Below are 12,910 nucleotides of genomic sequence, written 5' to 3'. Positions count from 1 at the left end.
AAATAGATGTCCCTAATAAAATGACATTTGAAGTAAGTTTAAAGTAAATAGAAAGATAGATAGGTAGTAAGGTAGATAGACAGATAGATAGATACATAGACAGACAGACAGATAGATAGATAGATAGATAGATAGATAGATAGATAGATAGATAGATAGATAGATAGATAGATAGATAGATAGATAGGAAGGTAGACAGATAGATAGACAGACAGATAAATAGACAGATAGACAGATAGATAGATAGATAGGAAGGTATACAGACAGACAGATAGGAAGGTAGACAGATAGATAGATAGATAGACAGACAGACAGATAGGAAGGTAGACAGATAGGTAGACAGATAGGTAGGTAGGCAGATAGGTAGGTAGGTAGACACATAGGTAGGTAGGTAGACAGATAGGTAGGTAGACAGGTAGGTAGGTAGACAGGTAGGTAGGTAGGTAGGTAGGTAGGTAGATAGATAGATAAATAGACAGACAGATAGATAAATAGATAGATAGATAGATAAATAGACAGACAGATAGATAAATAGACAGATAGATAGATAGATAGATAGATAGATAGATAGATAGATAGATAGATAAATAGACAGACAGATAGATAAATAGATAGATATATAAATAGATAGATATATAAATAGACAGACAGATAGATAAATAGACAGATAGATAGATAGATAGATAGATAGGAAGGTAGACAGATAGATAGGTAGGTAGATAGATATTAAGGTGTGTGTACTTAACAAACTGCTGTCTGTGTGTATAAAGATGTGATGATCCTACCTGATGAGCAGTGTGTTCTGCCAACACCACTTTCTGCTCAGTATCCCAGATCTTCACTGTCTTGTCATCTGAACTACTGGCACACACGTTCTCCTGCCCATCATGCTGGCAAAACGCGAATCCTGAAACTCTTTCAGTGTGCCCACTGAGTTCACCTGCAGAATAAATAATAACGAAACGTTCATATCAGTGCAAAAACAAAGCTTGAAAATCCTCAAACCATCATGAGATGTTCATACCCAGCACAGTTGGTGAGGATGTGGTGAGTTTTAACAGGTAGATGGTGTTTTTAGCTCCAAATCCCAGCACTCCTTTCTGATTAATGTCACTGCAGCGAGAGCAGTACCAGTTGGGTGAAGCTGGTAGAAGTCTTTCGTGCATTTTGAATATATCGTTTTAATACAAATGAAAGAAAACGCTTCCATTCAGGAACATTCAAGTACTAGCCAATTCTGCACCTTTCATTCAGCCATGCTGGTTGTGTAAAATTCCCAATCGTTTTCGGTAAAACCCCGCCTTCTACGATTTGATTGGTTATTATTTAATCCTACGCATGTGATGCGTATGCTATCCAATCGGTTGTCTATTTTGTAGAAAAAACGTTCACATTATATAGCAATAGGCGGGACTATTAAGAAAACGGGTGGGAACAAAAATCACATGTACGCAGCTCCTGCGACAACACAGCCGTCTGTCGACACAATATGTCGCAAAACAATTTTGTGAAGTTTTTACTGGTTTGTCAGATTACAGTATGAGTGTGAATAATTGTTGCATTGTCCAGGCTGTACTTCAGCACTGTTATTTTAAATGAAACAAGCACCCCGCGATCTTGACCAGGATGTAAAAATTGGTTTAGTTTTTGTCCCAGAGTAAAACACAAATCACCATTGAATCGACTGTCGCTTTGCAGCACTGCCACTGCCGGAAAGTGTTGTGTTGTTGCGGATTCAGCATGGCAGCCTCCGCTCTGACAGCGACTGGTAACGTTTGAACCACATTTACATTGTACATTTATAGTATTATTTAAAGAGTAAATTCATATTGTACCATGTTATTCTATGCATAGGTGGCTCAATGTTAAGTCGCTTGGCTGGACACCTTTACTTAAGGTATGTAAATATTCTTTTAGCACAGTTAGCTAGTTAGCTCTATTGGATTAGCCTGACTGACTTCTGTGCTGGTTTGATCAAGGGCAAACATGATTCTGTTATAAGACATAAATGGCTTCTGTTGGCAGTTTGCACCGTGAACAGGAAAAAAATACACGGTTTCTTTTTATTAAAAAAAAAAGACGAGGATCGAACCCATGTCCTCGGGTGCCAAGTTGCTGTGTAACACCCACTCTATCAGCTTTCACGCCGAACCAATGACGAAAAACCTCATGTCTGTATTTGAAGCCATGACTTCTTTAAGATAATTTATTTTCATTCATTATTTTATCCTGATCAGGGTCACAGTCGGTCTGTAGAGCATCCCAGAAGCATTGGGTGCAAGCTAGGATACACCCTGAACAGGGCGTTAAACCATATGTGGGGCTTTGCTCAGAGAGCTCAGTGGTTGAGGTACTGGTTTAGTAATCACAAGGTCACTGGTTCAAGCCACACCACCACCAGGTTGCCACTGTTGCGCCCCTGGACAAGCCCCTAACCCTCAAACAAAACAACAACAGTGCTCTGACTTTCGGGCTTTGTAACATGATCATTTTCTTTCGTGGCTTCTAGGGTTTTTGCCCCGTCCTCCCAGGTGTCATGTCTTCACACCAGCACAGCATTAAACACCAAGAACTGGGAGAGGAAAAATCGCATCTTATACCCCCCTCAGCAGAAGGATGAGCCCCGCAGACCAGCAGTAAGCGTCATGTTTTTGCAAACTCTTAATGTAGTCCGACTACATAAACTGCCTTGCATCATGAAATGAGGACGTTACTTTGTTTTGATGCTCTCTGTATTGTTTTTTTCAGGAGGTCCATCACTGCAGACGACAGATCAAGTACAGCAAGGACAAGATGTGGTACCTAGCTAAACTGGTGAGTGAAGCTAAATAACCACGTAATACACTATATGACGTGAATGTGGATATACTTCCTCATTTTAGCCACACTTATTGCTTACTGCTGTATAAAATCAGTTATATAAAATAAATGACTGTATGCTTGAATAAATACAAATTCAAATCAGAAAAAGGGGTGACACATTATGGAAAATGCATATAATAGAACTGCAGTGTTTTTTACATTTACTTTTACTTTTATTTCATTGCAGACAATATGAACCCAAGATGTTTTATGTTTTGTCTGTTCAACTTCATTTCATCAGTTCCCACATTTCAGCCCTGCAACACATTCCAAAAAAAAGTTAGCTTGGGAAAGCACCTGTCCTTGCCCTTTAGGCTCCTCCAAGATTTCCTCCAGATTCCTTGAAATGTTTAATAATAATATTATGCACTGTAGAAGGAGAAATATACAAGTTTCCCTTAATCTCTCTTTGAGAAACATTGTTTTTAAACATTTCAATAATTTTCTTACACACTTGATAGATAGATAGATAGATAGATAGATAGATAGATAGATAGATAGATAGATACTTTATTGATCCCAAAGGAAATTAAAGAATTGTTGACAAACTGGAGATCCTCTGGCCATCTTTGGTCTTTAAAGCTTATCATGGACACTGCTTTTGTACATTATCATGATTACAATCACCTATTGACATCATCTGTTTGAAATCACATCATCATTTAGTTTTTTTCCTCATTATTATCCCTAAATTGTCTCTCTCTTTTTGGAATGTGTTGCAGGCCTGAAATGCAGGAATGAATGACTGTCTGTTAACAAATGAAATGAAATTGACCAGACATGAAATAGCTTGGGTTCAAACTGTCTGTAAATGTATAAAACACTGCATTATTATTATTTTTTTATTTGCATTTTCCATACTGTCCCAACTTTTTCTGATTTAGGGTTGTACATTGATTGCAAGTCAGGGCTTCTCGTCCATCCATCATCAGTGCTCTGATGTGACAGATGTTTGTCTGACTGGATGTGAATATTTATATTAATGCCACTGGTTTTAGAATGGGATGTATAGCAAGTTCATAGTCGGGTGTCCACATACTTTGGGTTTGGTGTATTTCCACCTTGTCTTAGTAGGAATAATACATTATTGACATTTGTAGCTTTGTGAATCATTATCTATTTATGTTCTCCTCATGACAGATCAGAGGAATGACTATCGACCAGGCTCTTGCTCAGCTCGAGTTCAATGACAAGAAAGGAGCCAAAGTAATAAAAGAGGTGTGGAGCTTTGTAATTTACATAATTTATTTTTTTTATATTTTACTCTATTTAAGAATTTCCCCTTTCCCCTTATTTATTAGTATTCAGTTACCCAATTATTAAACTCTTTACTGCTGTAGACCCTTACCCTTACAGAAGAGAGCCTTACCTTAACACACACCCTCTCCAGCCAACCGCCAACCGCTTTCTTTCACCTGCAAAAGGCGGGTTCACACGGTTCAGTATCGCATACATTATTTCCCGTCTCTGTGCAAGCGCATTTGGCCAGCCAACAGAGGCCGCAATTGCAGCAGCCATGAGGAATCCCTTCGGCCCTCCCACCCTCAGGCTTACTCGGTTACCAAGTTACTCGGTCAGTTGAGAGCAGAGCTAAGATTTGAATCTGAGAGTTCAAGGTCTCAGCGATGGTGAACTTGCACTAGACCCTTGCGCCACCCGAGCACCTGTGATCGATCTGTTATCTAAGTCAGTGGTCACACACTAATGTCCATCACTCCCCGTCTCTGTGCAGGCGCCTCGGCCAGACAGCAGAGGTCACAGTTGAAATGAACATTTTAGATCCATTCGAATGAAGTATTTAAATATTCTACCTGCTAAACATGAGTGAATCAGTGTGTTTTAAGCCAGGTCTATAAGGTTCTCCCAGCCTCGCCCTCCAATCCATAATTATGCACATTTGCCTGAGTTATGAGTTTTCTTTACCCTATGGCACTTTAATGATCTGGCTAATCTTTGATGTGTTGTCATTTAAGGTGCTAAAACTCATTCATGATCTCATGAATTATTATTGTTTATAACAGGTTCTTCTGGAAGCTCAAGATATGGCCGTGAGGAGCCACAACGTTGAATATAAATCAAGTTTGTATGTTGGTAAGTGCTCATTTCTTATAAAGAGGTTTCAGTGTTTTGACAATGACCATGGCATCCTTCTTCTAGCTGCTAGCGATGAGACCTATAAGTTGGTGCAGTGGGTAATGTGGGCTGCAGACTTTACAGCCAATTTGCCAAGTTATTAGTCTCTAATTATTATCCTATTTATAATGGTTCAATATCCGCCTAGTCAAATCTGCTCTCATTTAATAGCCCATTAAAATGAAGGTTAATAATTGTGATAGATTTTAAATTGGATTAGAAATCTTTGACTCTGGTGGCCTCGGCGTACCTGCAGGGTAGGGAGACACTGAGAGATGGAAGGATGTGGGCATAACAGTTAGGACAGCACATTTCTGACACTTTAACCATGCTGTAAATAACTTTTCACAAAGTATCTGGACACCTGTCTATAAACTGTCTATGAACATCATTCATGTTTACAGCATTTAGCAGTTGCTTTTATCCAAAATGACTTCAGCTGTGTCCAAATACAACCCAGTCATTTAAGGGTTAATAAGGGCTTGAACCAGCAACCTTCCGATTACTAGTCGAGTACCTTAACTGCTGAGCTACCACTTCCTGCATTACATTCCAAAATGTGCCACACTTATACCTATAGCAGGTGTACTGTATTAAAAGCATTAATACAAATTGTAGCAATAGTTCTGGGAAGGCCCTTTCCTATTCCAGCATGACTGTGCCACTGTTTATACAGCAGGGCCTATAAAGACATGCTTTGAAGAGTTTAGTATGAAGGAACTCCACTGGTTTGCACAGAGCCCTGACCTCAACCCCATTAAACACTTATGGAATAAATTGGAACTTTGCAAGCACCGATTTTAACACACACTCCAAAATGTTGTGGAAAAAACGTAGGCTGTAATGGCCTATTCATGGGAATTTGTGCCTGCTCAGTCAAAGAAAGAAGGTTAATGAGGTCAGACATTGATGTTGGATAAGAAGGCCTGGCTCATAGTTGATGCTCCAATTCCAACTCCAAGGTTTTCAGTGGACTCAATCAGGGCTGGAATATGTGCACCCCAAAGTGGTCAGACCATGTTGTGGTGGACCTCGCTTGGAGGCCAGACACACAGTTTTGCTGAAACCACCTTAAAACAGTTTTAAGGCCACCTTAAAACTGTTGCCACAAAGTTAAAAGCAATGAATTGATTTTATATCAGTGACATTTAACATCTATTAGCAACCGGTGTGGCTGAAACACCTGAGCTCAATAATTGGAGGGTTGTCCACATAATTTTGGTGTAGTAGTGTAGTATTAGTAATAGGGATGTAACGATACACTCTACACACGATGCGATACGATTCACGATACGATTTTTCCCCGATTTTTTTAAACAAAATGAAATTGAAGACAAATTATGACAAGTTTCTTTTTATTATTTCTCTTTAAAATGAAATACTGTATATGTGCTTATTTTTTATTGATCTAAATAATGAATGCCCTTTCATTTCTGAGGTAGGTGAAAACTATGCAAAACAATGCTGGTTTCACTTTTTGTGTAAAAAATATATATAGCGCCAGTGCCCTCTGCTGTTTATAGTGAATATCGATTTATCTTAAAAGAATAACCAATTCAAATCATGGCACATGTGCACCGATTTTTAACTGTCTTGTGGTGCATCGTTACATCCCTAATTAGTAAGCAAAATAGTAAACATAAAAGATTTACATACAGAAACTTAATGTTAACGGTTTAGGGTGGCGCAGTGGCCTCACAGCAAGAAGGTCCTGGGTTTGATTCCCAGGTGAGGCTTCAGTTTCCTCCCATAGTCCAAAGACAGTGAGATGAATTGGAGATACTAAATTGTCCATGACTGTGTTTGACATTAAACTCATGAACTGATGAGTCTCGTGTAACCAGTAACTACCTGTTCTGTCCTGTCGTGAATGTAACCAAAGTGTGTAAAACATGACGATAAAATCCCAATAAAATTAAATACTTAATGTTAACAGTTTAACCATCTTTTTTTTTCCTTTTTTTTGCTCTCCTCAACAGCCGAATCCTTTTCAGCCAAAGGCAAATACCTCAAGCGCATTCGCTACCATGGCCGAGGCATGTTTGGCATCATGGACAAAGTGCACTGTCATTACTTTGTGAAGCTTGTGGAGGGCATGCCTCCCACAGTGGAGCAGAAAACAGCATTTGACCAGGCCAAGGAGTACGTCCAACAACTGAGGAACCGGACCATAATCCACTCTCTCTAACGTCCCAGTCGAGCTGTTTTGTTTGTGTAAATAGTAACTGAATAAAGAATTGTGAGTTATTAAGTTTGTGTCCTGGTTGGTAATTAAATATATCTGCTTGATTAAGTCTAGGTAGTTAATCAAGCAGAAGGCATTAGGACTAAGGAAGAAAAAAAGTCCTATTGATTTAATGTGGCTTTAATTTGAGCTTGAAATGCATTTAAAACAAAACTTTATCAAGGCTGTAATTATTCACTAGTATTGCACTGATACTGTGTCTGTATTTAAAAAGAGGTAATACCCCATCTAGCCTTCTCTTTCACAGACACAGCCAGTTGTGCCTGAAAAGCGCCCAACAAGCCTGGTGGCACTGTCATAACTCAAAGCCAGATCTCAACAGTGGTCGACTTGCTACTTCACCTATTTACATTTTCAGCATTTAGCAGACACCTTTATCCATAGCAACTTACAGTACAGTCAGTAATTGTAGAACTACAAAGTGCTTCTATATGGTAAGTGGAGCTGATAAAATGGACAGCGAGTGTATGATAATTATTTAGGTTTTTATTAGTATTTTTTTTTTTTTTTTGTTATGCATTTTCTTCCTTTGTCTCCCGAATTTTTTGCGTATCCAATTTTTTACCCAATTGCGTTATGCCTCCGCTCTACTGGTGCTGACCCCCGCCCCTGATTGAGCAGAGCGAACTGACACACGTCCCCTCCGACACATGAGCAGTAGCCGACTGCATTTTTCCACCTGCATGAGGCGAGTTCACATGCAAATCAGCCCTGTGCACAGAGAGCCACACCCTGATCAGCATTATTCCTCGACTCTGTGCAGACGCCATCAACCAGCCAGCAGAGGACGTAATTGCATCAGTTATCAGGTCCCTACCCGGCTCCCTACCCCGTATGAACAACAGACAAACGTTGTTCATATAGCCGCCCAGCCGGCAAAGCTGAGATTTGATATGATGTATTGAAATCCCACCTCTGGTGTGCTAGCGTATTTTAGCGCTGGGCCACCTGAGCGGCCTCATTTATTTTATTTTATTTGCATTTATTTTATTTACATTTATTTGCATTTTCCGTACTGTCAGAATTGCAAGTCATTTATACTCAGATATCCCATAATTAATGTATTTTTGTCAGAATTATAAGCAAATAGAACAGAAACTAGTAGCTAGCCAACATAAACATAAAAGAACAAAGAGTAATGCTACACAAAACCCAAGTAAGCGCTGGAGTTTAATGTACAACACACACAAAATATTTTACACATTAGTAAACCAGCCTTAAAAATCTTGAAAATTAATATTTAAAAATAGACAGATTATTTGATTTAATTGTCTCTGATGTGTTTCATTGCACAGTTTATTTTGATTACCTCCTTTAAAAAATATTTTAAAGGCCACTCAGTTGGCGCAGAGGTAAAAAACACACGCTGGAACACCAGAGCTGAGATCTCGAATACATCATATCGGGTCTCAGCACTGCCTGCCGGCTGAGCTGAGCACCCACATGAACAACGATTGGCCTGTTAAAGGGGTGGGATATTAAAAAAGCCGGATAGGGACTCTCTCATAACTAATGCAATTACGACTTCTGCTGGCTGATTGATGGCGCCTGTACAGAGACAGGAAAAGATTGCTGTCAGGGTGTGTCTCTCCGTACACAGTGCTGATCCACATTGCACTCGTCAAAGTGTACGTGATACGGCTGTTGCCAATGTCCGGAGGGGGCGTGGGTTAGCTTCGTTCTCCTCAATCAGGCATTGGTGGAGAGGAAGCATGACGCAATCGGGCAATTGGACGCGATAAAAGGGAGAAAAAGGGGAGAAAATGCATAAAGAAAATACAATAAATAAATAAATATTTTAACTATTCAAATTAACATAAATTTAAGTTCCATGGCACCATACACTACTATGATACTAGTAAATTATGCTTAGACTCAGCAGCACTACAGCAGTACACAGAATGGTGTGTAGAGAAAACCATTGCTCTTGTTGTAGCTCAGTGCTAAGCTCCAGCAGCTAAGGGGATATTCCAGGGCTTCACGAAGAAATTGAGGGCACTTGTCTGCTTAAATTGGGGCCAGGAGATGGCATTTTATTCAAAAGCGCACTCCAGATGACAAAATGAAAAGCCCCTCACCTCACAAGTCGAGCCCTGCTACACTAACAGCATGGAACTGTGGGGAAAATGGAAAGCTGCCACCAAGGCATTGTTTGCAATTTAAACATGTATCACACATACAGTGTATCACAAAAGTGAGTACACCCCTCACATTTCTGCAGATATTGAAGTATATCTTTTCATGGGACAACACTGACAAAATGACACTTTGACACAATGAAAAGTAGTCTGTGTGAAGCTTATATAACAGTGTAAATTTATTCTTCCCTCAAAATAACTCAATATACAGCCATTAATGTCTAAACCACCGGCAACAAAAGTGAGTACACCCCTTAGTGAAAGTTCCTGAAGTGTCAATATTTTGTGTGGCCACCATTATTTCCCAGAACTGCCTTAACTCTCCTGGGCATGGAGTTTACCAGAGCTTCACAGGTTGCCACTGGAATGCTTTTCCACTCCTCCATGACGACATCACGGAGCTGGCGGATATTCGAGACTTTGCGCTCCTCCACCTTCCGCTTGAGGATGCCCCAAAGATGTTCTATTGGGTTTAGGTCTGGAGACATGCTTGGCCAGTCCATCACCTTTACCCTCAGCCTCTTCAATAAAGCAGTGGTCGTCTTAGAGGTGTGTTTGGGGTCATTATCATGCTGGAACACTGCCCTGCGACCCAGTTTCCGGAGGGAGGGGATCATGCTCTGCTTCAGTATTTCACAGTACATATTGGAGTTCATGTGTCCCTCAATGAAATGTAACTCCCCAACACCTGCTGCACTCATGCAGCCCCAGACCATGGCATTCCCACCACCATGCTTGACTGTAGGCATGACACACTTATCTTTGTACTCCTCACCTGATTGCCGCCACACATGCTTGAGACCATCTGAACAAAACAAATTAATCTTGGTCTCATCAGACCATAGGACATGGTTCCAGTAATCCATGTCCTTTGTTGACATGTCTTCAGCAAACTGTTTGCAGGCTTTCTTGTGTAGAGACTTCAGAAGAGGCTTCCTTCTGGGGTGACAGCCATGCAGACCAATTTGATGTAGTGTGCGGCGTATGGTCTGAGCACTGACAGGCTGACCCCCCACCTTTTCAATCTCTGCAGCAATGCTGACAGCACTCCTGCGCCTATCTTTCAAAGACAGCAGTTGGATGTGATGCTGAGCACGTGCACTCAGCTTCTTTGGACGACCAACGCGAGGTCTGTTCTGAGTGGACCCTGCTCTTTTAAAACGCTGGATGATCTTGGCCACTGTGCTGCAGCTCAGTTTCAGGGTGTTGGCAATCTTCTTGTAGCCTTGGCCATCTTCATGTAGCGCAACAATTCGTCTTTTAAGATCCTCAGAGAGTTCTTTGCCATGAGGTGCCATGTTGGAACTTTCAGTGACCAGTATGAGAGAGTGTGAGAGCTGTACTACTAAATTGAACACACCTGCTCCCTATGCACACCTGAGACCTAGTAACACTAACAAATCACATGACATTTTGGAGGGAAAATGACAAGCAGTGCTCAATTTGGACATTTAGGGGTGTAGTTTCTTAGGGGTGTACTCACTTTTGTTGCCGGTGGTTTAGACATTAATGGCTGTATATTAAGTTATTTTGAGGGAAGAATAAATTTACACTGTTATATAAGCTGCACACAGACTACTTTTCATTGTGTCAAAGTGTCATTTTGTCAGTGTTGTCCCATGAAAAGATATACTTAAATATCTGCAGAAATGTGAGGGGTGTACTCACTTTTGTGATACACTGTATATCACTTTCACAGTTTCTTATTAAACAACAACCCAGATTTTTTGGTTTAAGCTTTATTTATTTATTTATTTTTTCTCTCTTTTTCTCTGATTTTCTCCCCCAATCTAGTCGTATCCAATTGACCTGATTGCGTTACGCTTCACCTCCACCGATACAACCCTCCACTTCTGACTGAGGAGCTTCGCAACTGACACACGCCCCTCCGACACATGTGCAGTACCGACTGCCTCTTTTTCACCTGCACAAGGCACGGAGAGCCACACCCTGATCAGCATTATTCCACAACTCTGTGCAGGCACCATCAATTAGCAAGCAGAGGTCATAATTGCACCAGTTGTGAGGAACCCTGGTCCGGCTCCCTCCCTGAACAACCGCCAATCGTTGTTCATGTGGCCACCCAGCCCAGCCGGATGGCAGAGCTGAGATTCGATACGATGTATTTGAAATCCTATCTCTGGTGTGCTACCGGATTTTAGCGTTGCACCACCTGAGCAGCTTAGCTTTATTTATAAGGAAAATAACTGATGGTTAGGTGTCTGAGCATGTTTTATTTTTGTAATTTATTTTTATTTTTTTATTTCTGCTTCATCTTGATAAGTAATGCATTTGGTTCAGTGCCACCTACAACACTATGAACAAGGCAAGCATTTACTTTTGACAGGTCACCAATCCATTTCAGGGCATCATTTATTTATAATTCACATACCAACACACACATAGAGTCGATTTATAGTAGCCAATCCACTTAAGAAACCAGTGCAGACACAAAAACTATTTACATTTTAGGACCCTGTTGATGTGCAACATCTACCAGCGATCTACACCGATCAGTCATAACATTAAAACCACCTCCTTGTTTCTACACACACTGTCCATTTTATCAGCTCCACTTTGAAGTTCTACAATTATTGACTGTAGTCCATATGTTTCTCTACATACTTTTTAAGCCTGCTTTCACCCTGTTCTTTAATGGTCAGGATTATTTGGGTGGTGGATCATTCTCAGCATTGCAGTGACAATGACATGGTGGTGGTGTGTTAGTGTGTGTTGTGCTGGTATGAGTGAATCAGACACAGCAGCACTGCTGGAGTTTTTAAATACCGTATCCACTCACTGTCCACCCTATTAGACACTCCTACCTAGTTGCTCCACCTTGTAGATTTAAAGTCAGAGACGATCGCTCATCTATTGCTGCTGTTTGAGTTGGTCATCTTTTAGACCTTCATCGGTGGTCACAGAACGCGGCCCACGGGGCGCTGTTGGCTGGATATTTTTGATTGGTTGATTATTCTCAGTCCAGCAGTGACAATGAGGTGTTTAAAAACTCCATCAGCATTGCTGTGTCTTATCCACTCATACCAGCACAACACACACTAACACACCACCACTATGTCAGTGTCACTGCAGTGCTGAGAATGATCCACCACCCAAATAATACCTGCTCTGTAGTGGTCCTGGGAGAGTCCTGACCATTGAAGAACAGCATGAAAGGGGGCTAACAAAGCATGCAGAGAAACAGATGGACTACAGTCAGTAATTGTAGAACTACAAAGTGCTTCTATATGGTAAGTGGAGCTGATAAAATGGACAGTGAGTGTAGAAACAAGGAGGTAGTTTTAATTTTATGGCTGATCGGTGTATATCGTCAGTGATTTGAGAAAATATACATAAAACCTTATTACTGTTTTAACCACATCTACTGCTAACTGGTAAAGGTATGCACCCACTTATGCACTCTCTATAAGGTCTTATTATTTCAGTTGAGGCTTATTAAAGTTTGGAAAAGGACCTTTTCTGTTTTAGCATGACAGTCCTTCCAGGGACAGACCTAAGCACATGAAGAAAA

General features: G+C 40.6%; 2 protein-coding genes across 2 annotated transcripts in view; one reads left to right on the top strand and one right to left on the bottom strand.

Moving 5' to 3' along the window:
• Window positions 1–1,166, bottom strand: part of gemin5 (gem (nuclear organelle) associated protein 5) — a 31,333-nt gene extending 30,167 nt beyond the window's left edge. Inside the window, exons 1-2 of the mRNA XM_063012126.1 lie at window positions 1,025–1,166; window positions 786–940 (exon numbers count right to left, since the gene is read on the bottom strand). Of these exons, the coding sequence (XP_062868196.1) occupies window positions 786–940; window positions 1,025–1,166 (297 nt within the window). The remainder of the gene's footprint in view (window positions 1–785; window positions 941–1,024) is intronic.
• Window positions 1,167–1,698: 532 nt separating this feature from the next.
• On the top strand, window positions 1,699–7,246 carry mrpl22 (mitochondrial ribosomal protein L22). The gene is made up of 7 exons (XM_063011707.1): window positions 1,699–1,768; window positions 1,855–1,897; window positions 2,510–2,636; window positions 2,749–2,814; window positions 4,003–4,080; window positions 4,884–4,953; window positions 6,975–7,246. Exons 1-7 carry the CDS (start codon window positions 1,741–1,743, stop codon window positions 7,181–7,183), a joined length of 621 nt encoding a protein of 206 aa, XP_062867777.1. The 5' UTR covers window positions 1,699–1,740; the 3' UTR covers window positions 7,184–7,246.
• The last annotated feature ends 5,664 nt before the right edge of the window (window positions 7,247–12,910 follow it).

This window comes from Trichomycterus rosablanca, chromosome 16, assembly GCF_030014385.1.
Source record: "Trichomycterus rosablanca isolate fTriRos1 chromosome 16, fTriRos1.hap1, whole genome shotgun sequence".
Taxonomy (NCBI): domain Eukaryota; kingdom Metazoa; phylum Chordata; class Actinopteri; order Siluriformes; family Trichomycteridae; genus Trichomycterus; species Trichomycterus rosablanca.
The sequence above is the reverse complement of the archived record's forward strand: the minus strand, read 5'-3'. Positions and strand labels throughout refer to the sequence as shown.

Excerpts from the sequence above, each read along its gene's own strand:
- mrpl22 (XM_063011707.1), top strand. The coding sequence starts at position 1,741 with ATGGCAGCCTCCGCTCTGACAGCGACTG. Across the intron at positions 1,898-2,509 it reads GCTGGACACCTTTACTTAAG|GGTTTTTGCCCCGTCCTCCC; the intron begins GTATGTAAATAT and ends CGTGGCTTCTAG. Across the intron at positions 2,815-4,002 it reads TGTGGTACCTAGCTAAACTG|ATCAGAGGAATGACTATCGA; the intron begins GTGAGTGAAGCT and ends TCCTCATGACAG.